Source organism: Pseudopodoces humilis, chromosome 4 (genome assembly GCF_049639895.1).
Source record: "Pseudopodoces humilis isolate 2021_Gansu_Grassland_sample_001 chromosome 4, ASM4963989v1, whole genome shotgun sequence".
Classification (NCBI taxonomy): Eukaryota; Metazoa; Chordata; class Aves; order Passeriformes; family Paridae; genus Pseudopodoces; species Pseudopodoces humilis.
Window position 1 is genome coordinate 8,624,245 of NC_142203.1, and position 25,696 is coordinate 8,649,940.

Here is a 25,696-nt window from a genome sequence, read left to right on the forward strand (position 1 = left end):
CCTTTGGGTTTTTTAGGGATGTGGACAGAAATGACAGCCAGAAACACTCAGGTCTAAGGAGTATGTGGACATTACACATCCTAAAGGCAGTTGACAGCAAGAGTGAAATGTGACCCAGAATAGGGATGTGCCTGTAAAACCTCTGTCTCAGCCCACACTCTCAACAGCAGCACTCTTGCATGCTCCGTCCACCAGCAGCAGTCACCAAGTGCCCAAGGGAAGGCACCCCAGCAGAATTCACCCCGTGCTCCCCACGTCACCGTTCCTTGTGCTGCTGCACTGACGAGCTGTAGGAGCAGCCCCTGATCCAGACAAAGCAAGACCCAAGTCTCAGGGTTTAAAGAGGTGACATTTTCTTGAACTTCACTTGAACAGAAGGGCAACAATGGATCAGGTGTTCAATCACAAAACACCCCAAGATGTCTCAGATACAGGGGGCTTAACATTGTTGGCATGCAGACAATTGAGGAATTGGTGAAATATTCTCCAAGTTTGAAAGGGGCATTCACAGCCTCTTTGCATGATCCCAAATATTGTTCTCCCTCAGTCAATTTCATATACTTCCCCAAAAGAAGGTTATGGCATTGCCGGACACACCTCTACCCTGTCAGCTGAAGAAATTAACGGCAGGAGATTTAGGTAAAAGACTAGACTTCAAAGTCCCCTTAGGTCTGTGCAGGAATCAATATCTGTGTCTCTCTAGAAAGACTGGTTGTGATCTATTATTTTGGAAAAAAACTACAAAACAGAGTTTCCATAGGGACATTTCAACTCAATTTCTCTTTAAAACCCATCGAAGAACCTTGCCTTCAACACTCCTTGTCGTGGTTTTAAAGCATGTGGTAAAACATTACTAGAAAACTTCCTTATGTTTTTGCTGTGAGATATGGATTAGAACAAGAGCAAAACAGGGTTAAAACTTAAAAGGAACAAAGAAAGTTTATTAACAAAACTACAAGAATACGAAACTAGTAGAAAACTTCCAGAACTCTGTTTTCCGCACTACCCAACCATTCTCTTGTTCACATGACAACATAGAGACAAAAGACTTTGGTGCTTAAAGCAGTCTCAACTTTGCTATAGTCTTTTCATCAGTCTTTGTAGAGAAAAAGAAAATTTCTTCTGCTAATCTATGGAGTTTTTCACAAGAAAACCATTTTCCTATGGTTTTCTATTTCTCTGATGTCAGCCACCCAGAAAATTCTGTCATCCGTTCTCTCCTCCCATTTCACATCACTCTGAGGTGTGTTATGGCTCATGGGTCAAGGGGTGTCATTTTAAGGATGAGTTATTCAAAAGCAAAAGTTCTCTTCATCTATCTCTGTAAGTATTTCTGGAAAAAGAAATTTTCTCCTTGTCTCTTAAAGGCCACAAATTTTCAACAGCTCTCACTTCTTCATTTCGGTTCCAGCATCACATAAGATCACAACTACTTCACCATTTGCTTAAATTCACACTTTGAAAGACTTTATTTCCCCCCAAAATACTTTGTCATGAATTAAAGGAGTTTTTTCAAAACACTATTGTCTGTCTCTATAGTTTTAGCAAAAAAAAAATATTTCAGCTTATTAAAGCATCTCTTTATTTCTCTCCCCATCTGAAGCTTAATTCTTTTCTTTACTGTCTTTGATAGGTTATGTTGTCTCTTTACCTGTTGGTCACTCTCTCTCTTCCTCTCTCTCTCTAGAAAAAAAAAGGATTAATCTGCAAGTCTTATCTGGGTAATGAAAGAGTTAAAATCTTGCCCAGGCTTTGTAGATGGTTCTGTGATCTCTGCCAGAGCAGCGGCTGGAGCTGTCTGTGATGGAAGATTTTTTTTCATGGCTGCTCTGGAGAGTGTGGTCACTGTCTCAGCCTGCCGCAGGTCAAGAGCTTTTTTTCCTTTCTTTACTCGGCAGTCTCTGGTGAATTCAGTCACGGCAAAAACTGCAGCCGAGCCAGGGACTGACTTGGCCCAGCTGGAGCCTGGGGGAAGCCCCGCAGGCCCCATCTCCCAGCCGGGAGCTGTGGCAGGCTCAGCCCAGTCCCCGCCCGGGCCGCATGGGGACGGGAGGCCAGCTGGAGCTCTGTTACATTTTACAGCCAGAAAGCAAAGAGACAAAGAAATTCCTGGGCTTAGGTCTTAAGGTGGTGTTCACAGGTAGATCTCACTTTTCAATGGTCAAAACTTCTGTCAGTTCTCAGAAATGGCCAGTTATTGGCCAGGAGAAAAACTCCTATCAGCCTCCAGCAGTTTTAACTTCCTTAGGTGCTTCACTTTGTTTTCTGAACTGCCAATCTATCACACTTCTCCATGTGTTTTATGGAACACTTGCAAAAGATCTGGATATTCCTTGGTTCACTGACAAGATGAGGCCATGATCTCCAAGCAGTCCTGGCAGCTGCTTCAGCTGACAGCTTAGAGCAGCCCATATCGCATTCCTCTGCAAGCCTCCCAAACAAGCTGATTCACAGAGGGGGTTGTCCAAACTCCTACGCTTTCATCCACTTAAGGCAAAGTGTGTGCTTTGACAAGAAAGGTTGGAAAACACCTCTATATGTATCATAATGAATTTCCATTTCCTCTAATATTTTCTTAAAATGTAGGCAACCTCATAGTAGAGGCACTGGGCTTCAACCCTTTCCTGATAAATTTATTTCAGTGGGCAAACCTACATCCTGAAGAAAATAATTGAGCAGAAGAAAAAAGCCACTCCATTATGATACAAGTAACAATGAGAGAAGGAGTTGTCACAAATCAAATTTCTTTATTGTTTAAGTTCAATACTGTCGTCTTTCTAATTCTTAAACTAACTAAATTTCCTTGAACTAATCCTACATTTTTAGAAAGTAACCAACTGCTTACTGCTAACACAACCTATTGTTTAATACTAAAGTAAATAATCCTAAAAGCCTAATCTTCTGGTTTAAATAAAAAGTCCAGGGTTCCTAGATATTTCCGGCTGAAGCAGTTGCCTGGTGCCAGAACTCCACTTACTGCTTGTCAAATTCAGATATGAGGCTCTGAATATGTGACAGCTTGCTGTGGAGGTACAGGCACCTGTTCTTCATTCCAAAGCAGCTGGGGCTACCCTATGAAGGAGAAATCAAAAGAAAATTAGGGTCTTCAAAGACTTCTGCAGAGTTTACAAGACATGCTTTGCTTTAAAAAAGCCTTGAGCCAGACTCAGCAGTAACCACGCCCTGCAGATCTGGTGTCAGACATACCTGTTGTATCTGCTGATAATCTGCTAGGATTCGATGAAGCAGCATCTTCAAGAAAAAAACACACAAAGAAAGTTTCACTACCACCATAAAATGCAAACTTTGCTAAAACACTACAAATGCACTCCGTTTGACTCCCGAGATTTTCTTCTCTGTGAGCCACCACTCTTCTGGGAGGTTTGCAGAAACAAATCCCCAACTCCCAGTATCACCCAAGATCTGCAATTAAGCCTCTCAACAGGCACTAGAAGGAGCACATGCTCTAAGACTCTGCTTGGGACACCTCTCACCCTACGGATTGTTCTCAGACAGCTCAAACAGGGTTTTCTGGGCAGGGTCTTGCCAAAAATCTGACCCAGCCCAAGCAGTGTCTGAGTATATATGCCAATTCCAGTTTGCCTGCATCTCACTGAGCAGCTCCAGGGAATCCAAAAGACTGCTCTGATGAAGAACAGTCTTCATGGCTTTATCCTTCTCTACCTGATGGGCTTCAGAGCCTGCGGTCACAGACTTCCATTGCTCCTGAAGCTGTGTGAAGTGCTCTCTGATCTCGTCAATCCGAGTATATAAATTTCGGTATTCCTCATACTCTGCATTGAAGTCATCCTTGTAGCGCTGGCATTGGTCCAAGGAGACTATGGCTACGTATTTTCTAATGGAAAAATCAGACCATTTTTCTCGGAGTGTACTCTAAGAGAACATTCTGATATGTTTCTATTCCATAAAGCACATGTGTACTGTTACACCAAGCACGTGGTGAATGTCAAATACAGACCCCCAAACTCTTAGTCAGTCACTCTGGGACTCAATGTTTCTACATACAACCTGATATGCTTCAAGAGAATGAAGTCAGGTAGCGCTAAAAATCTGCCACATTTCTGTGACACCTAGTAACTACTGTTTTACATTGTAGAGGTTTTCTTCATCAGCAAGTGGATCACATTTAAGAAATATCAGCACTGATTTCCAATGTCAAAGGACTAACAAACACAGCATCTTCAGGGAGAGAAGAAACATTGCCTAATTTTATCTTCTTTCTGGGTAGGAAAACCTTTTCATTTACATTTCTTTTTGAAAATCCATCTGCAATACTATTTTGGCAGGGACTGCATTCCTATTGAGCTGGGTGCAGAGTTGAACTTTTGAGCTCCATTTCTGTCTGTCTAACAGCAAAGCAGAGTTAAGGATAAAATTTCATTTTTCTAGTGAGCAGCAGTTACATCACTGTACATTGAATTGAGGCACTTGTATCAGAGGCGCAAGAACAAACTGCAGACCGGTCTGAAACCACAAGTAAACTCGAAACCACATCAGCTCTTAAGGAGGGCAAAACTCATTAATGCTTGAAGCCACTGATGGGACTAAAGCCTTCTTCATTCCCTTCCCTCTCAAATCAACACAAGTGCAGTTCTATCAAACTCATGGAACAAATCCAAGATGAAGTGGCAATGAGAATAATAGATATCACTTCAACAATGCCACACCAGTGCTTCTGCTCCACTGGGCCTGAAGACCGGCTTCTTTTTGGATGACAAGAACTCTTTCCACATGGGAATGAATCCTTCGAAGCATCTGAGATTAATATTTACAAGCAGGAAATCTTTAACAACTTGAAATTCAGTACCAAGACAGACAACTTGTGCCAATGATGCACCCCAGGCCAGCTGCACCTGACTGGTGTGCTGCATGGTTTTGAAAAGAAAACTGCAGAGGCCTTTCAACATTTTGGGAGGTAGCGGAGAAGCAATAGCCTGGACTAGTGGCTTTTGCCCAGGGACATCCCCTAGCAAGAGCCCTACCACAGGCCTCCCTCAGCTGCTCCCCTGCAGGGCCCGCCTTGCCCTCAGCCTCCCCACGGAACATCCCTGGCTGTATCCAATATGAGCCAGGGCCCTGCCGCGCCTGCTCCAAAGGCCGCAGCTGCCCCAGAGCCCAAGGGCTGCAGGAGGCCTGACTGCCCTTGCCAACATCACAGCTCTGACAGAAGCTGAGAGCAATTCCCACTGCTTTATACCACACACACACACACACACACTTCCCCCTCCCCTCCTGCACTGCAAATCCCATGACGGGATGCAGCACCACTGCTGCAGCTGGCCCTGGGCACCTGCACTGCAGCAAGGAAGGGCCTTTCCAGGCCTAACCCACCTCAGTGCTCATCTCAGCTCGGAGCCTTGGAGGCCCAGCAAAACCTTCTCCAACTTCTCCTTTCCACACAGGAAACAGCTTGGCACTGCACCCCACTGAGAGTGGCAAGAGTTAATGGCAATTCTACTCACCTCAAGTAGTCTGGTTGGTTGGCTGTTGCAGAGCATGTAGAGGCAATGGAAGTATCTTCTCTTTCTCCTGCAGAAAAGTAGCATCTTGATTATAAGATCTTTCAATATCCAAAAAACACCCACTGTATGGGCTTGAACAACTCCTTTTAGAGCTTCCTTCTCAGAGCAAATGACTCCAAAAAAGCTACAAAATTTCATCATAGGAGGGCACATGTGACCTTCTGCACAGTAGCCAGTCCCAGGGTTTAGAAAGAGGATGGCCACTTTGTTCTACAGGTTCTGCGTTACTACATGGTGTAGCAGAAGTATAAACAGAAGTGTCAAAGGGGTAATAAAACTGGACAGAAATAGCAATAGTCACAGTATGTTCAATACAACTGGTAAGCTTTGGGGTGGGCATTTCATTTCCAAAAGTGCATTTGCTCTCATGGCTCAGTCCACACAAAAGCTTCAGCCTAAGCCCCAACTTGAAACACAGTACAGATTTTTCCAACAGCAGCTGGGCAGAATTTTCTAAGTGGCTTCTGAAGAACAATGCTCACATCTTTAGAGACACAAGCAGGAATCTTTCCAAAGACATCCCAAGGTTTGCAGCTACCATGTATATGTGCAGAAGAAATGTGCAAAGAACATCCCAAGGCACCTGTCTCTACAAGCACAGCACCACTTGCAAGAGTGCACACTCTAGACATGCCTCCAGGCTAAAAAAACCTTGTCATTTGCAAGCTCCAAAAGGGACAACATATAGATTTAACAAAGCAACTGAACTCTGCCCTACTGGGTGTGTCCCTCTGATGACAAATCAAGTGCTCCTTGTGGATTTTCTGTTTAGCTTTTCAATGCTGTTTTCAGTCTGTACCACTTCTAGAGCTTTTGAAGAAAGAAATTATGCGGCTAGGATGGAGAGGAGCTCCCAGGCCACTTCAAACTACAACTCCAGCAAACCACAGGCCAGGTTTTGTAGCTTCCATGGAGTTTCCATGAAAAGGCTGAGTTCAACAAACAACGATGAAATCATTGAGATGCTTACATGTTTCAGTAAACTGGTCTGCAGTAAATGGGTGATAGGTTTCTATATCCAGCATACAGACTTGAAAAGCTGCTGATGGAAAAAGTGGTGGCTCAGTCAACTGTCTGAGTCAACTGTATGTTTACTAGAAATGAAATGGAAAGAAAAAAAATCCATTCCCTGTGACTTTCTAGTACCTGGCTCTTCCTTTTAACCACATTCTCCCAACAGCAATCTATTTGATATTTTTTTGTTTGTCTTGATTGGTTTTGCACTACTGAGGGAGAATTTCTAAAAATTAAGATAGTTTTAGATAAGGTTGCAGCAGCACAGATTTCTGGCCTTTGCTGTTACTGTCTTTTGAATCAAGAGTTACAATGGAATGCAATGGCAGAAAAAACAGTCTTGGTTTTTCATGACCATAAAGCAAGGAATAATGGTAGAGCAGAAATGTAGAGCAGTGCCTCCATGTGTGCAGCCTTCAAAGCTGCCTTTTCACAAGATGCAAGAACACAATTATCTACTTGAGAACACTGTCCAAGAAGGATGTTCCCATAAGAGATAATGCAGCAGAAGAGGAATTTGAGAGAAGCACAGATGGCATGAAGGAAAGCACCAAGCCTTGGCCTAACAGTGCTGAAGGTTTGCAATTAGGACACCAGACAAACATTCCACTGGAGAGACTGTGGGTAGGAGAATGAATGCTTCCATCACTTTGAGCCCAAGGTGTGGGAACATCTGTGAGCACCCTGTGGATCCAGTATAAAGGTGGTATTTCCAGAGCAACATGGGAACCCCCACCACAAAGAAGACCAGAGTGAAGAAGGACCAACTGGACAACACAGAATCTAGGTGGTAGTGATATCTTCCTACTTAATGTCTCTCTCTTCCCCCCACCCTGCCTCTCTTCCCTAATTTCTTTTTATCTCCCTAGTTTGCATTTACTGTTAAATAACATTTTTACTATTGACACTGGAAAAGGGCTGCACTTACACCTTAATTTGGGGAGAAGCTTCTCTTAGTAACCAAATCTTTACACCACGGTTATCCACGCTGGACTTAGGAAAGGCAGCACATTAATACCTTCATCGAATTCCGAGGGACAGAACTGCTTCAGCCTCCCCAGTTGGTTTTCCTTTCCATTAGAATTGGGGATCTCCTTCTGCAGCCCAGAAGGCTCTGGGGTGCTAGAACTCTGAAATTTGTCATTTTCTTGCACCTCAGAGGTGCAGGGGGAAACGGAGCCAACACTTGGAGACATGTTCAAAGTGGAAGTGGATGTGGAAGGCAGCAGCGAGGAAGAGAAGTGGCCATCAGCTGCTGGCTGGTTGTAACTGAGCTGGTAAGCAATTCTCCGCTTCTTGCTCATCACAGGACCGCTAAAGTCAGAAGCCAGAGGCCGTTTCTGCAACAATAAGAAAAGAACTCATTCATCTATGTCCATATATCTATGGATCTAGTAGTAGATCAGGTTTCTCTCCCATTCTGAAAAAGCAGCATTTCTGAACTGGCAGTGCTTGAAAACACATCTTAAGTGAAAAGAGCATTGAAACTAAGAAGTACTGCAGGTAAATACATTCTCTATCTCATTTCTAGTTTCACATCTTAAGACTTAGCAAGTGCTTCTCCAAGTTGTGGGAGAAAGACATTCCCTTCAGCCGCTCTATCAAAGGGTTCCCCAAAAGAGGGAGAGGTCTGGTCTGTTTTGTCTAGGTCTCAATTTCCACTAGTACGCACCAGGAAGAGACTCAGCTTTTGCTGTCACACACCCACATGATTTACTAAAGAGGCATCTGACTGGCTTCAGGTTTTATGTGGTAAAGACGGGATTAATCTTCACTGCCACAAGCCATCAGTACAAGGTGGGATGGTTGGTTGTGAATTCTCATCAGGCTGAACAAAAACCTCAGTCACATGTAAGGAATTCCTGTGCTTTCAACAAGAGTGACTTTCACTCCAGCAGCCACCCCACACTTTACACTCAAAAGCTCATAGCTGGGAATCTTGAAATTTTTATAAGAGAGTTTCACAAGTGGTGACTAAGGAGCCCTCACTTTTCCACAGTGCCCTTCAATCATCTCTCAGCACCTCCTAAGGACCTTCTCAAAGGTGCTGGCTCCAAAGCCATGGCACTCGGCCACAAGCTCCCCACTCCCACTGCAAACTTCAGGGCTGAGGATGGAGTAGAAGAGGACAGCCATGCTGTGCCCAGGCAGAGTGAGACAGGAGATAAATGAAGGCAGAGAAGAGAGTGACACAAGAGAGAACCTCAATGGTCTGGAGAGCCTGCATTCATCCTGACATGTGCATAGTCTGGAGCTGGAGTCAACAATGAGAGAAAGAGAGGGGGGGGGGGGAGGGGGGGAAAGAGAGTGAGAGGAAAGGGAGTGAGAGGGCCCCGTCTGCTCCACCATGGTGCAGCCTCTCATGTACAGTAGATTTTTCATGGGCTTCTGTCACACATGCACAGCTAATCCTTTGAGCCCTTCTGCAGGGAATGAGTTGAGGGTGGAGACTGAGCTCAAGGCTCCAGGCAGAGCAGCAAGTTGGCTCAGGACGCTGCTGCTTGAGCCCTGCAGGAGCCTCTCTTCTGATCACAACCTTCCTGCGCCAGCAGTCAGAATTACTGACTAACGTGCTTTGGCCTGGTCCTGCACATTCCCACCACAGCTTTTACACCAGCAGCAAGTGTGTGAAAGCTATTTAGCAAGTGTGTTACAACTTCATACACACTCCAGAATGCTAAAAATGCACAAACTACCTGAGCAGGCCTTGCTGAAGCATCTCTCTTAGAAGCTTCCAGAGATGGCTCTTGCCTGGTGCTGCTTGTGTTCTGAGATGGAGCTGTTTGTCTGGAAGGATGGTGCAAGAGTTCAGGTTACAAGCTCTAAATGGTCAACAGCCATAATTCTTTCCTTGCTGGTAAATCTGACCTTCAGTGTCATTACTCAAGAAAATAGCATGAAGATGAGTTGAGGCAGCTTTAGGCTGGATATCAGCAAACCATTCTTGCCCCAAAGGGTGCTTGAGCCCTGGAATAGGCTCCCCAGGGCACTGGTCAGTGCAGCAAGGCTTCAAGAAGTGTTTCAACAACACTCTTGGGCATATGGTGTGATTCTTGCAGTGTCCTGTGCAGGGCCAGGAGTTGACCCAGATGGATCCCAATGGGTCCCTGCTACCTCAGCGTACTCTAAGAATCTAGGCTTCATTTCCTAGGGCCTTCTTCTGAAAAGTCTCTTCTCCTTCCCCTAAAGACTGAACTTACCTGGAAAGTATCAACTTCAAATTCTCTCTGTCTACATCAGTATAGCCAGGCCAGTTGTTCTGAATGCTTTGAAACAGATATTCCTTCAGACTGTAGGAATTATCCTTTAGATTCAGGTTGGCTACCTACAGGCAGACATTTAAGAAAACAACCATTCATGATGGGTGCTGTATGTAAACTAAAGCAATAGGATTGGTCCTCAACAATGGTTTGTGAACACCCACTTTGAACTAAACAACGTCTTTTGGTAGGGAGATGAAGCATTCCTTTATTGCATGAGCTTTGAGCTATATTAAATTTTCACCAAATGGAAACAACCAGGTAACTCTATTCATATCTAGCAAGTGTTCCTTGGAAACCAACATGTAGTGCTACAAGATAGAACTGTGGTCAGGTGCAGAGTCCCTCTTCATGTGGCAGAGCCAGGGTTCATTCCAGCAAAGTGCTGCCATGAGAAGGCCAGGCACATGCCTTGCTGTATTCCTTTGAAAACCAATGAGCTTCATATCTTCCTGAAGACAACTACCAAGTCTCCTCAAAAAGGTCAAATGCAGTAGTAAAACCTCAAGATCACTAATATCAAAGGTGATGGTTTAAGCTTCACCACTTCACACCTGCTCAGAGTTCCACAGAAAAGCCCATAGGAGAGTTTGACCCCTACAACACACTGAATGACTGATCAACACATCACCACTGTCTCTAAAAATTTACCCTTTTTTTCTCCTTGAAAACATGCTAAATATTGCTGATTCGGGTCAGTGATGATGTCTGTCTGTCAACAACTGAAAAAAAATGTAAAAGTAACAAAGCTACTTTGAATTAGGAATTCCTCTCTTAAAATCAGAACTAAGGTTGTGCTTGAAGGGAAGCAGGAGTGTGTGTACTACATCTCAGCCAGCTCAGGCTGCCCATTTTACATTTATACAAAAGAAACTCCCACTTGCTCTGCTATCTGGAAAAGCCTGAGCAAGGCATTTGACCCTGCAGTGCTCACACAGCCCTTTCAGAATGCAAACCAGTACCTTGAGGCAGTTCACACCTCCTACAGGACATTACCTCCAAAGCAATCTTAAACATTGCAGTGCAACAGGAGAAAATGTTTTCACCCTCTACCTTCTAAGGAGCTGAGCTTTGAAATTCTTCTAATCTATTTGAAATCTAAATGGGCTTCCTCAGTTGGGATGGTAGAACATGGCTCTCATGCAATTGTCAATTTGTGTCTTCAGCAGGCAAAATCCCAGCCACTGCCCTGAGCAACCACAGTAACAAACTTCAGAATGTCAAGGAATGAAATTCTTCAATCAAATTCTTGAAAAGTCCCAGTGGGATCAACTGAAACTGTGTCCATGCTGAATTTTCCTGCCTTGACTATGTTCCAAACACTTTTTTCCTACCTAAAAAAGAAATATTCCTACTTGACATATAGCCATGGGGAAGAGGGAATATTTAAAATGGCAGGAAAGAACCACTGCATCTTTCCATGGGTGTGCATCTTCTAACTGGCTATCCTAAAGAAATACCAGTGGAAGATAAAGGAGCACAGGAGAAGCCACTGAATAACATTGTTCCAAGCAAGATGAAGACTCAATCTACATGACAGGAAAGAAACCCTATGCTCAAATTTGGGCTACCCCCTTTATCATGGAGCTTTTGCCTGGAACATCTTTTCCTGGAAGGCAATCCTCACAGATCCCAGCAGAAGCCAAGTACCATTGAGAGGTCATCAACTCTGTTAAAAGAAAATGCTGCCCTGTGCACTTTCCAAACTTCTCTCCTCTCAGACTTATCCTAGGAAATTTTAGGTACCACTACAAACCGCTTCACAAAATCAAGGAACCCCTGTGAAGTTACTGCATGAAGCAGTTCAACAGTGCTAGGAAAAGAGAGAGGATTAAAAGAGGCATGAGCAGCAACAACACTACAAAGTGTTACTCATTGCCAGCTATTCTAGCAAAACACCAAGGCTCCAAAAGTTTTGAAGTTTTCTTTCCTTTTCCTCACATGGACTTGCAGCTTGAGGCATCTGGACTATGTTGATGGACAAACTTAACTTATGGGTATGGAGCATTCTATAAGCCACTGCTTAGTTTCTAATTTCTAATTGAAAGAGGGGTGATAGAAACATGTGAAAATGAGGAAGAAGAGAGTAGTACTGTGGAAAAATTGCTGGCACAAACTCCACAATCTCACCTGATGGAGGATCTTTCCAAGGGTACCCTTGTCCTTTTGCTTGATTCCATCTCTCTGCAAGCGAGCAAGTAACTCTGGCTTCCTGTAGGCCCTCAGAGCAAGTAAGTGAATCACCCTGTCCTTGTAGGGTCAGTGATAAACAGCAGTGCAAGGATTTGGTTCACTGTCTGCAGGCTTCATGGGCTTTCCTTTTTTTTCCTTCGGTTCAGGACATGAAGCGCTCAGTTCAGCTCTTTTGACATCTGCTTGTTTTTCCAGAGGAAAGGAAAAGAGAAGTGTGAAATGGGAGGTAGGGAGAAGTCAAGAAACTTGATTTCAAAGGATGATGGAATTCTTGGGGACAGAGCTGGACTTAAATATCCATGTGGATCCCTTCCAACTGAGGCCATTCTCTGATTCTGTGACAAATCCCAGTCCCTAACTGATACTGCATGGAGCATGCTGCAGAGGCACCCTGTAGCCTACCAGCAACCAGATCTGTCTCACCTGTGTTTCTCAGTGCCAGCCCAAAGCAAAAGTGTCCCCAAGTTCCATAATTGTCTCACCACTGCCAGTCCTCAGACCCCAGTCACTAAATGTTACATATGCCCTTAGGATCTATGTAAAGCACCACCAAGAATCACACAAATCATCATTCACATGTGAAACAGAACGTCCCCAATGAGAAACTGGCAAGGTGAATTTTGTCTCTCCAAAAAGCCAGGATGATGCTGCCATAAAATGCTCTACGCTGAGATGAAGCAGGGCAAGAGCAGCCCTTTCAGTTGCAAACATGTCCCTGCAGGCAGGGGACTGCAGCCACAGTCAGGTGAGGGCTCCTTTTTCTCATGACAGCTGGCTGTACCTGGCTCAGCTCACTGCTGCAGGCAGCACCACTGAGTGCCTGCAATGGCAATGTCCACCTTGTGTGTGCCTGGAGCCAGGCTCCTTGGGGAAACAACACACACAACAGATAAACAACAAATGACACCACCTAAGTACATTGGGGTGTTTTTTGTGGGAAATGACAAAATCCATGGGGAAGATGACATCATGACTTTCCTTTCACATGCCTTGAAAAGAATCCAAGAGGGTATTGTGGCAACAGACACTTACTAATGACCAAGACAAAAAATGAAATCAAGCAAAGTTTTGCAAATTGACCTGATGAAATTCTCTATGCAACTTCCTCAAAGTCATTTTCTTTCAATTTCCACTTAAGGTGAATGGTTTAGCCCAGTGTGCTTGCAGTGGTGCAACCCTTGACTTCAATGCTCAAAATTCCAACCCGTCAAGCAGTATGGGAACAAGGAAGAACGAGCAGGCTTCCTCAGGGGAAAACAGGCCAATGGCTGAATGCTGTGACAAGAGATTGCAAAGCTGACCTAAGAGCAAAGCACCTGCAGTTAAGATCTCTGAACACACCCCCTTGTCTCAAGAATGTGCTGCAAAAATGAATTACCAAGTTTCAAGTCTTACAGACATTGAGCAAAATATGAAAAGCAACCATACCTCCAAGTGGGTTAGACAATTTGACAACCTGCGCACTTCCAATGTGTGACTCCTCCCTGGTATTTGGCTAAAAGGACAAAGAAATCTTCTGTAAAAAGTTCAGCCTACACTCCATTCCTGCTGAATAAGCAGGCCCTTAATTTTAAGCAAGAGCTGAATTTGGGAAGGTTTGGTCTCCCATCAACTACAAAGGGCTGCTTTGACACAATTCTCCCTCTGAAAGCAGCCGGCTACAAAACTGCCCTGAGAGAGCAACTGTCACTTAGCCTCTAACGCAGCCAAGCATTCAAGTACTAAGTCATCCTTTCCCAGTTGCTGGAATTTATGGGCACCTGCTTCCCTTGAAATCAAGTGCCTGAGTGCAATTGAACTGGCCAGCGCTCAGCTAACAAACCTGGCAAGAGTGGTTGTCTTGGTTCTAGAAGACAGGTGTCTGCTAGGGAGAGCAGGAGCCTCCCTTGGGATGAAAGAATGTAGACCCCCTCCCTCCGAATTATTATAAATTTGAAATCAAGGGGCTTTCAGGCAGAGATCTGGGGATAGGAATAACAGTTCTTTACTAGTATAACCAGGCAAACAAACAAACAATAACTACAGCAATAACAAGAACACAGAACCAGGGACCCCGGGACAGCTCTCTCAGCTGAGATGGGATGGAGGAGAGGTTTTGTTTTTCACAAACCCCTCGGGCAGTCGGTCCCGGTGCTCCTGCAGGGCTCCGAGGAACTGCTGGAAACAGCAGGGACGAGCTGAGATCCTGGGCCGGTGGATGAGGTGGATCAGCAGCTCTGCGGCGGTGGCTGCCACACGTCCCGGCAGGGCAGGGGGTGCGAGGCCACCAACAAAGAGGGGAGAAGGAGAAGAAACAACTGCTCCGTCTGGGTGATGGCGAAAATCCCTTCTCTCCACCGCAGCAGCTCCGCGCCCCAGCACACGAACGTCCTTCCCCGAAGCCGAAGAAAAGCCAGCTAAAAACTGTCCCCACCCTCCTTTTCTGCCCCCTTCCCCCCCCCCCCCCCCGGCCCGGCTACTCTTTGTCCGTTGTCAATCACCCCTAAGTACCGGTAGTTAGGTTGCCCCAGCACATAATGGGTAAAAATTCCCCGGGCAGGCCAGAACGACAAAACAAACAAAAACAAAAAAAAAAGACACCTAACCCTCAACACTATCCACCCCGAATTTTTTCCCATACCAAAATGTTACATTAAATAAACACACACTACTTTAACTAAATACATATGTACATGCAGATACAGATACAAGCACAGTGTCATGGGTAGTTCACCCTAAAACCAGGTCCCCTTGGGGTATGCACCGGGTCTCTCCATCTTTTTGCATCACCCACCAAGTGCAACCCGGTCCCTGAGCAAAGACAACCCCACGGATTGGACTGTCTTTGCTGGAGGCAAAATTAACCCAAACAGTTTTTCCCAGCATACCTCTCATATGTACCACTGGAACTTTATCTCCATCTGTCGTTCTAAAGGGCTCAGACTGGGCAGGGCCTGCTCGGTTAGTGGAACCTCGGGTGTTCACCAACCATGTGGCTTTTGCTAAATTAATCTCCCAGTTCTTGAAAGTTCCCCCACCCAGTGCCTTCAAGCTGGTTTTAAGCAAGCCATTGCACCGTTCAACTTTCCCTGCAGCAGGTGCATGGTAGGGGATATGGTACACCCACTCAATGCCATGTTCCCTAGCCCAGCTGTTTATAAGGTTATTCTTGAAATGAGTCCCATTGTCTGACTCGATCCTCTCAGGGGTACCATGCCTCCAAAGGACCTGCTTTTCAAGTCCCAGGATGGTGTTCCGGGCAGTGGCATGAGGCACAGGGTAGGTTTCCAACCATCCAGTGGTGGCTTCTACCATTGTGAGCACGTACCGCTTGCCTTGGTGGGTTTGGGGCAGTGTGATGTAGTCAATCTGCCAGGCTTCCCCATACCTATATTTGGACCAACGCCCACCATACCATAGCGGCTTCAACCGCTTGGCCTGCTTGATCGTGGCACACGTCTCACAGTCATGGATAACCTGGGAAATACTGTCCATGGTTAAATCCACCCCTCGGTCTCGTGCCCACTTATAGGTGGCATCTCTACCCTGATGGCCTGAGGCATCATGAGCCCATCGAGCTAGGAACAACTCTCCCTTGTGTTGCCAATCTAAGTCTGTCTTTGACACCTCTATCTTTGCAGCCTGATCCACCTGCTCATTGTTTTGGTGCTCTTCATTGGCCCTACTCTTGGGGACATGGGCATCTACATGACGGACCCTCACAGACAGTTTCTCTACCCTGGTAGCGATGTCTTTCCACTCATCAGCAGCCCAGATTGGCTTTCCTCTGCGTTGCCAGTTGGCCCTTTTCCACCTTTGCAGCCATCCCCACAGAGCATTGGCCACCATCCATGAATCAGTGTAGAGGTAGAGCTTTGGCCACTTCTCTCTTTCAGCAATGTCCAGGGCCAGTTGAACAGCTTTGAGTTCAGCAAGTTGGCTTGATCCACCTTCTCCTTCAGTGGCCTCTGCGACCTGTCGTGTGGGGCTCCATACGGCTGCTTTCCACTTCCGGTTCATCCCTACGATGCGACAGGAACCATCAGTGAACAGAGCGTAGCGTGTTTCTTCTGCTGGCAGTTGGTTGTACGGTGGAGCTTCTTCAGCCTGTGTCACTTGTTCCTGCTCCTCTTCATCTGTGAGACCAAAGTTTTCACCTTCTGGCCAGTTTGTAATTATCTCCAAAATCCCAGGGCGATTTGGGTTTCCAATACGGGCGCGCTGCATGATGAGGGCGATCCACTTGCTCCACGTAGCATCAGTGGCGTGGTGGGTAGCAGGAACCTTTCCTTTAAACATCCACCCCAGCATTGGCAGTCGGGGTGCCAGGAGGAGTTGTGCTTCTGTGCCAATCACTTCTGAGGTGGCTTGAACTCCTTCATAGGCAGCTAAGAATTCCTTCTCTGTGGGAGTGTAGTTGGCTTCGGACCCTCTGTAGCTTCGGCTCCAGAATCCCAGTGGTCGGCCTCGAGTCTCCCCAGGCACTTTCTGCCAAAGGCTCCAGGACAAGCCATTGTTCCCAGCTGCAGAGTAGAGCACATTCTTCACGTCTGGTCCTGTTCTGACTGGGCCAAGAGCTACTGCATGAGCGATCTCCTGTTTGATCTGAGCAAAGGCTTGTTGTTGTTCAGGGCCCCAGTGGAAATCATTCTTTTTTCGGGTAACCAGGTAGAGAGGGCTCACGATCTGGCTGTACTCAGGAATGTGCATCCTCCAAAAACCTATGGCACCTAGGAAAGCTTGCGTTTCCTTCTTGCTGGTGGGTGGAGACATTGCAGTGATCTTATTGACGACCTCAGCGGGAATCTGACGCCGTCCATCTTGCCACTTTACTCCCAGGAACTGGATCTCTCGAGCAGGTCCTTTGACTTTGTTCTTCTTGATGGCAAAGCCGGCTTCTAGCAGAATCTGGATGATCTTTTCCCCTTTCTCAAATACTTCCACTGCTGTGTTCCCCCACACAATGATGTCATCAATGTACTGCAGATGTTCTGGAGCCTCACCCTTTTCCAGGGCAGCCTGGATCAGTCCATGGAAGATGGTGGGGCTGTGCTTCCACCCCTGGGGCAGTCGGTTCCAGGTGTACTGCACTCCCCTCCACGTGAAGGCAAACTGAGGCCTGCATTCTGCTGCCAGGGGAATGGAGAAAAATGCATTAGCAATGTCAATAGTGGCATACCACTTCGCTGCCTTGGACTCCAGCTCGTACTGGAGCTCCAGCATGTCCGGCACGGCAGCGCTCAGAGGTGGAGTCACTTCATTCAATGCACGATAGTCCACAGTCAATCTCCATTCTCTGTCAGACTTACGCACAGGCCAGATGGGGCTGTTGAAGGGTGAGTGGGTTTTGTTGGCCACCCCTTGGCTCTCCAGCTCTCGGATCATCTTGTGGATGGGGATCACAGCATCTTGATTTGTCCTATACTGCCGGCGGTGCACTGTCGAGGTGGCAATTGGTACTCGCTGTTCTTCCACTTTCAGGAGTCCTACTGCGGATGGGTTCTCTGATAGTCCAGGCAAGGTGTTCAATTGCTTAATGTCCTCTGCCTCCACAGCAGCTATTCCAAAAGCCCACCTGAGTCCCTTTGGGTCTTTGTAATAGCCATTTCGAAGGAAGTCCATGCCCAGAATACACGGGGCCTCTGGGCCAGTCACAATGGGATGTTTCTGCCACTCCTTCCCAGTCAGGCTCACCTCGGCTTCCAACAGAGTCAACTGCTGCGATCCCCCTGTCACCCCAGCAATGGAAACAGGTTCTGCCCCCACATGTCCTGATGGCATTAGGGTACACTGTGCACCAGTATCAACTAAAGCTTCGTATTTTTGTGGCTCTGATGTGCCAGGCCATCGGATCCACACTGTCCAAAAGACCCGGTTTTCCCGTGCCTCTTCCTGGCTAGAGGCAGGGCCCCTCTAGCACTGGTCATCCTCTCCTTCCTGGGCATACATGCTAGAGGTTCCTTCAAGGGGATCATCCTCTTTTCTGTAATATCTGGCAGTTTGGTCATGGGAGGTTGAGGCTACCTTCCCTTTAGTGGAACCTTTCTGGTTACTGGTTCCCTGCCTGAGTTGACGCACTCGTGCTGCCAGGGCAGAAGTGGGTTTCCCATCCCACTTTCCCATGTCTTCCCCATGGTCACGTAGAAAGAACCACAGCTCAGTTCGTGAGGTGTACCCTCTCTCTCTAGCTGGGAGACGCTGGGCTTGGAGTTTTGGGCTTGCGACCCGCACTGGTGCCATATGGGAACTGCTCTTCCTCATCTCTTCCCTCATTTCCCTCATCTCCTCTTTGAGTTCCTTAATCACAGCGGAAATCTTAGCCTGCTGCGGGCCATGGACCATACTGTCGTAATTTCTAAGCCTGGTGGCAACAGAACCCACCGTCTCTCGGCTGTTATCAGCGTTAATCAGTGCAATATAGGTGGTGTAGTCACGTGGCCCTAGATTTGCCAGACTCCACAACATCTGCCCAGTGCACCTGACTTTGTCGGGGTCATTATCATGCTGTCCACCCCTCCCAAAAAGGACCTCTAATATTGCCACTTCTCTCAGTTGTTGGATCCCTTCCTCAATGGTTTTCCATTCCCTTCTATGATAGTGCTCTTCCATTCTCTCTCTGTGGACAAACCTCTCTCTTACACTCATCAAAAGCCGCTCCCAGAGGGAAAGGGGCCCTTGCTCCCTGACGAATACCTGATTCACACCTGAGTCCTGGGTCAAGGGTCCCACATTCCTTGCCTCACCACCATCCAGCTGCACGCCTGTACCCATAAGGTCCCAGACCCGAAGTAACCAGGTTGTATAAGGCTCACGCCCCCGCCTCACAATGTCTTTTTGTAACTTACGGAGACTGTCATATGTCAGAGACTCAGTGATGATTTCAACTTCTGGCTCCCCTGTGGGTTGTGAGGGCCCTCCTTTCTTATCCTTATCAACAGGGTGCTGTGATTTCATCTTAGACTTCCTGGTTTCCACAGGGGCGACAGCTGCTGGCTGTGACTGCCCTTGTGGTTCAGCTGGAACCTGGATGGTTGTAACGTCTGTGGGTTCCACTGCAGCACCATCAGACTCTCCCTCTTCGAGGCAGGGGGAGGGTTTCTCAGCAGCTGAGGAAATGCACTCTATCTTCTGGCTCATCTCACGTATCTCCCTCACCAGAACCCCCACCCACTCTGGGTGGTTCATTTCTGAGGTGGGCTGTGGGGCAGGGGCAGGCTCTAGAGCAGCACCCCCTGTCTCTGGGGCTGTGCCAGGCTCTAGAGCAGCACCCCCTGTCTCTGGGGCTGTGCCAGGCTCTAGAGCAGCACTCCCTGTCTCTGGGGCTGTGCCAGGCTCTGGGGCAGCACCCCCTGTCTCTGGGGCTGTGCCAGGCTCTGGGGCAGCACCCCCTGTCTCTGGGGCTGTGCCAGGCTCTGGGGCACCACTCCCTGTCTCTTTCCCTTTGTCTCTGAAGGCTAAGTAGAACAGGCCTATCAGTACTGCCAGCTACTGTAAGATGTCATTAGCATTCAGAGAAGATTTTAACCCTTTGAAAACTGGTGGGGTAGGCCCAAGGAACTGGGTGAAAGGTTGGGAGAAAATTTCCCCAGCTGTCTTTTTCTCCCAGTAGGTACCATTATTATAGTAACCCAAAAACCATCCAGTTAGTGTGTGACAGCTCTGAATCCATGAGCCCGCCGTCCAGAGGACGTTAAACATCCATGAATTCCTCACCTTATCAACCCACAAAACAAGCTGGATAATAGCCACAGTAGCCTTAGTTATAGGACCCATATTTAAGTAAGGTACAGCAAATGGGAGAAATATAGCTGTGACCACATGCCCCACGAACCTGGGTAAGCTCAACAACATGGTTCTACCTAACAAGGTTTCTAAATCCAGCACACAAAAGTTAGGTTATTTAAGAACTGTTACTCCTTTTATGCCCTTTTCCTCTCGAGCCCCACGTTGGGCGCCAAAATCTGTCTTGGTTCTAGAAGACAGGTGTCTGCTAGGGAGAGCAGGAGCCTCCCTTGGGATGAAAGAATGTAGACCCCCTCCCTCCAAATTATTATAAATTTGAAATCAAGGGGCTTTCAGGCAGAGATCTGGGGATAGGAATAACAGTTCTTTACTAGTATAACCAGGCAAACAAACAAACAATAACTACAGCAATAACAAGAACACAGAACCAGGGACCCCGGGACAGCTCTCTCAGCTGAGATGGGATGGAGGAGAGGTTTTGTTTTTCACAAACCCCTCGGGCAGTCGGTCCCGGTGCTCCTGCAGGGCTCCGAGGAACAGTCGGCTGGAAACAGCAGGGACGAGCTGAGATCCTGGGCCGGTGGATGAGGTGGATCAGCAGCTCTGCGGCGGTGGCTGCCACACGTCCTGGCAGGGCAGGGGGTGCGAGGCCACCAGCCAAGAGGGGAGAAGGAGAAGACACAACTGCTCCGTCTGGGTGATGGCGAAAATCCCTTCTCTCCACCGCAGCAGCTCCGCGCCCCAGCTCATGAACGTCCTTCCCCGAAGCCGAAGAAAGCCAGCTAAAAACTGTCCCCACCCTCCTTTTCTGCCCCCCTCCCCCCCCCCCCCCCCTGGGCCCAGCTACTCTTTGTCTGTTGTCAATCACCCCTAAGTACCGGTAGTTAGGTTGTCCCAGCACATAATGGGTAAAAATTCCCCGGGCAGGCCAGAACGACAAAACAAACAAAAACAACAAAAAAAAAAACACCTAATCCTCAACAGTGGTTCACAGAAAGATCACAAAGTTGGGGCAGGACCTGACACTGGGATTTATTTGGTACTAATGAAGAGCATCATGGAGTCAGCTCCAAGAACAACTTCAACTGCAAAATGTGAATTTCAGTTGGTAACAGTCATCAAAACCCTTTCCCTTTTCCTCAGCTCTCCATGCAATTATTTGCATGATGTGAAATGGAAACAGTTTATCCTAGGTTAGTCAGATGTAGCAAAATTTGGGTTGCTTGGCTTGAACTCATCACTTAGTACAGAATGTGCTGCCTTCCATTGGAGCCTAAAAATCACTAAAATATCTATCGGTATAATCATATTTTTTAACAAAAACAATCTACTACCATCTAACTGCTTCATTCTGAAAGCAAAATTGACTGACAGTGAAGCTAAAAAGCTGTTCACCTGAAATTTGCCTGAAGCCTGAACTTTTCATGAAATAGGAGTATCACTTGCAAAGGTCTGTGAAAGCAATATTCAACAGTCTTTTAGAAATCCTTCTGTATTTTGCTTGTGAGGCTGTTCCTTCTTCATCCATGTTGCTGTCATTTGCACAAAGTGCTGCCTCAACACAATTCCATTAATATTTCTGTTTCAATCATCAGTACTGGCAGAGCTTAGGACAGGGACTGGGCATGAAGGGGAACAGGGAGTCACCTGAACTTCACATCCTCTTACATCAGCTTAACAAAGGAGTATGCTCTAAGAGCATCTCTGCATTTTAGAGAAGCATGGAAACCAATCATGTAAGGTACCAAAACATAAGCTTGGATTACTTATGCAGCTTTTCATTGCTTGTTTAGCCTACATTTTTTTCCTGACTAATTATTTTAATTAACTTTGTAAGTAATTGTTCAATTATAAGCAGTATATTAATCATAAGCACTGTATCGCTCTTAAGCATTGCAATTTTCTGCTTTAGAGAGTAGGTAGCTAAGAGTCTTTTGGCAGTCTGTTGTCAGAGCTGGATTCTTACATCACCAAAATGTTTTTCCTAAACTAACCCTCATAACCTTCAATGAACAAAACCTGAGGCGTAAAAGGCTGGACGCATGGAATGTACACTTCATAGTCCTCCAAGAATATGTTGGAGTAAGCAGAAGACAAACACTAATAAAGACATTTCAACTTCAAAGCTCAAAACAACTTGTCTGGGAAAAAGTTAATAAACAGACTAAAAAATGTGGGGTAGTTGAAATGAGAAAGGAGACACCAATATCCAAGCCAATACAATAGAAAAGTAATTAATGAGAAGAATGATGCCATTTAGAAGCCATGGACAGTAATTTCTTTGTCTGCTAAAAATGCATCACTAAGTGGAAAAGCTTTGAAAGTGGCATGCATGTGGCTGAAGTTCTTCACTATGCAACAGAGCCGGGAATAAAGTAATGCCTACTCCTAATACTAAAAAAATTATTGTTCAAGGGCTTAATTTATTCCTTACATTTTCAATGACCCTGGTAAAAACATGGAACAATGAGAAGTCCATGCATTTTGACCAAAAGCCATGCCCAGAGCATGAGTTTACTGAATGTCACAGCACAAGGTACTTCCAGCTTCCACTGGTACCTCCTCCATGTCATCCTTGAGAGCCACTTCCATCAGGGAACCTGTGACTTCCACTGGCACCCCCTCGGTGTCATCCCTGTGAATCGCCTCCAGCGGGGCGGCTGCCTCAAAGGGGCCCTTGGAGCAGCAGTGGGGCCCCAGCCCTGCACAGCAGGACCCGCAGGGTCAGCAGCACCTGACACCAAAACCACGGCCAAGCCCCCACGGTGTCAACCCCCAGAGCCCGACAGCCACCCCTCACCTGTTGGTCCTGGGACCTCTGGGTCACCCTGACGGGCATGGCAGTGGTGCTGGGGACCCTGTGGGGCGCAGTGTGGATTAGAGCCCTGTGGAACATGGTGGATCGTGCCCAGGCTCTCTGCTCTGACATCCGGCTCTGCCTTGGCTGCTCCCGCTCCCACACAGCCACTGCTTCTGTCGCAAAATCTGGGAAATGTAAACTTGATGTTAGGGAAAGCTGTTCTTTGCTGTTTGGCCTTTATGGCTTCCAAGGCTCAGCAACAAGAAGGGAGATTATTTCCATGAAACAGAAAGTAGCCAACAAGCTCTAAGTGATGGCCAGGTGTTGGAAAGGCAAATTACTTCTTGGCTGAATTGCCTTTTGAAGGTGGAAGGCTTGACAGGCAAGAGTGATCTCCGACCTAGGGGAGGTTAGCAAGGCTTGGGAAGAAGGATGTACCACTGATACCAATGCTATCAAAGTGGATGATTTGTCCTTAGTCGAGCTGGTTGTAGAAATAGAGCTGAATAGAGGTAAGGTTATAAATGATAGGTAGCTGCCTGTCCCTAACACTACTATCTGTCCACAGAGCCCAGAACCAACAGCAGACTCTTCTCTGGCTCCCTCTGCTCCTGGAGAAGAGGCCAAAGAGGAGCAAAATGACCACGAGCCTCCAGCGGTGGTCACATCCCAGCCTGAACATTCGGAGACTGTAAGTGCCACTTCTGGCTGGTGTTGTCTAGTGCAAGGCAGAGCTGCAAGTTCCTGAGCAGCCAACACTTGCCGTTGGTAGCTGAGGCTGCTGAGTGCTGGAGTCCTGCCAGCACCTAGCAAGTCACCCCAGCCAATGACAGCTGACAAATGACATTTGATCTGTCATGTTTAGGCCCCCAATTGCTGGGATTCTGATAGGGGCCAGCCTGAAGCATGAAGGCTCCCTGTGCCCAGAGGAGGGAGCATTTCAAAGACACTCTGCTCAGCCATGTCACATTCTGGAGAGGACACTGTGGTCTGGAGAGTCCTGTGCCCTACAGACTGGCCAAGTAGCTGCAGGCACAAAAGATGTTGATCTGACCACACAAGCGCTTTGGGGTGGTTTGTCTCCATGAGCTTCTTGGTTGTGCTTACCTGGGAGTATTTCAGAGACACACTGGGGAAATTTCTGACTGAAATCAGGGATTTTGGTGCCTTTGTTGCCAGGTTGTTGTTTTGCCTCTTCAGGCAGAGCAGTCAGTAGCAGAGCTGACAGGCGCTCTGAGCCCACGTCTCTTTTGGCTTTTGATAAGCAGCAAAGAGATGATTTTGCTGCCCATGAATCCATGTGGGGCCACTCTTCTCTTGTGTGGCAAAAGACACAAACTGCACAGTTCTGAACCCTTCTTATGAGGCAAAACGAGAGACTAAATATGTCTGTTAAGACTTTTTTTTCTGAAGTCTGCAGCTTTGAAAACTCCCCTGAAGCCTGGAGGCTGGGATAAAGCTGCAAGTCCTTGAGTGCTCTCTTGTGTTGCTAAGAACAGGAAAGGCATCTCCAATTCTGGATGGTGTCTTTAAAGTCAAATGAAATGTGACTTTGGGCCTGAGCATCTGCCTGGGACAAAGCACCCAGGGATGTCACTCAACAGCAGCTGAACCTGAGCCAGCGTGGGCCCAGGTGGCCAAGAAGGCCTGGGGCATGCTGACCATGTGTTAGCAAGAGTGGGGCAGCAGGAGCAGGGCACTGAGCGTCCCCCTGTGCTGGGAAGCACCGTGGTGCTTCAAGTCTGCTTCAAGCAGTCTTCCATCAATCCCTACATGACAGTGCTCACTACTTGGGTCACTTTCCTGCCAAACATCCCCTCCCTGCAGCCAAGAAGATTAGACCCTGGAGTGGGTGACAATCTCATCTTTTGCTTTGTTTATTTGTCTCTTTGTTTGATAGTAGGAAGAACCCTGTGTAATTTCTCATTCTCCAGCCATTAAAGGTGCTTTTGCTCAACCCTTCCTGCCCACCTGCAGCACTGGAAGGGACTCTGTTAGAATTTGAATTTGGAAGATGGCAGTTCTGGAAAACACATAGTTTTGCAGGAGAACACATAGTTTGGGGTGGGGATGTTGGGGCAGAAGGAGCTGTTCTGGTGCCAGGCCAGACAGCAGGGCTTGCACATCACTTTCAGGTGAACAGTGCCCATGCCTTTTGGCAGCCCATGGTTGATCAATCACTGTTGTGTTTGGGAATTGAGCAGGAAATCAATGGCCTTGCATTCCAGCTGGTCCTGAGAGATCAGAGAGGCTGGGAGGGGCTGGGCTTCATTTCTGATTGCAGCCACTTCAGCACCATCAGTGTGGTTGAGTGCAAGAGAAGAACTTGTCTGAGCACAGATGCACAAAGACTGCAGTTCCCAGAGCAGTGCTCTGGGTCTGACAGCAAAGCACCGACACAATCCAGATTCCCCAAGAGTGTGATTTATTGAAGGAACAGGAGAGCAAGTTCAGCACTGCTGCTGATGGGGGCACTTGCTACCAAGTGTTGATATGTGCTGGGACAGAAAGAATAGTAAAGACAGTTTACATGTAATAATCAGATCTCTGTATCTGAGATCTATCATCTATGTATCTATGTATCTATGTATCTATGTATCTATGTATCTATGTATCTATGTATGTATGTATGTATGTATGTATGTATCTATCTATCTATCTATCTATCTATCTATCTATCTATCTATCTATCTATCTACCTACCTACCTACCTACCTATCTACCTATCTACCTATCTACCTATCTACCTATCTATCATCTACCTAACATTTACATTGTGGAATCTTCCCATCTCTGCTGCAAAGCAGTTGGAGGTATAAAGGTCACCTAAAGGCATCCCTTTGAGGAGAGGAGGAGAGACAGGTTCCATTGACTGATCCGGAGCAGGCAGAGATGATTCCCCCTGTAGAGATGGTTGTTCTTTCCCCTCACAGCTCTTTTCCTCCTCCACTCTCTTCTGCTGTGAAACCTTCTTTTTATCCAACAAATTGCTGCATGTCCTAAGGGAGTGGAACAATCCGAAACTCTTGGTGGAGTACAGAGTCTTTGGTTATGCATGGATTACATGACACATGGTTTCCTTCATTGGCATCCCTAGGGGTGTGTCAATTCTTTTGTTGATGGGGCCTTTGGAGGATCTCTGTTAGTGCCGCTGTCTTGGTTTA

General features: G+C 46.8%; 1 protein-coding gene across 1 annotated transcript in view; it reads right to left on the reverse strand.

The window, feature by feature from the left end:
* Positions 1–2,973: 2,973 nt before the first annotated feature.
* LOC106629006 (uncharacterized) overlaps positions 2,974–25,696 on the reverse strand; it is a 79,833-nt gene continuing 57,110 nt past the window's right edge. Inside the window, exons 18-23 of the mRNA XM_088054225.1 lie at positions 22,533–22,590; positions 22,292–22,434; positions 9,758–9,882; positions 3,685–3,856; positions 3,208–3,252; positions 2,974–3,072 (exon numbers count right to left, since the gene is read on the reverse strand). Coding sequence (XP_087910351.1) covers positions 2,974–3,072; positions 3,208–3,252; positions 3,685–3,856; positions 9,758–9,882; positions 22,292–22,434; positions 22,533–22,590 — 642 coding nt within the window. The remainder of the gene's footprint in view (positions 3,073–3,207; positions 3,253–3,684; positions 3,857–9,757; positions 9,883–22,291; positions 22,435–22,532; positions 22,591–25,696) is intronic.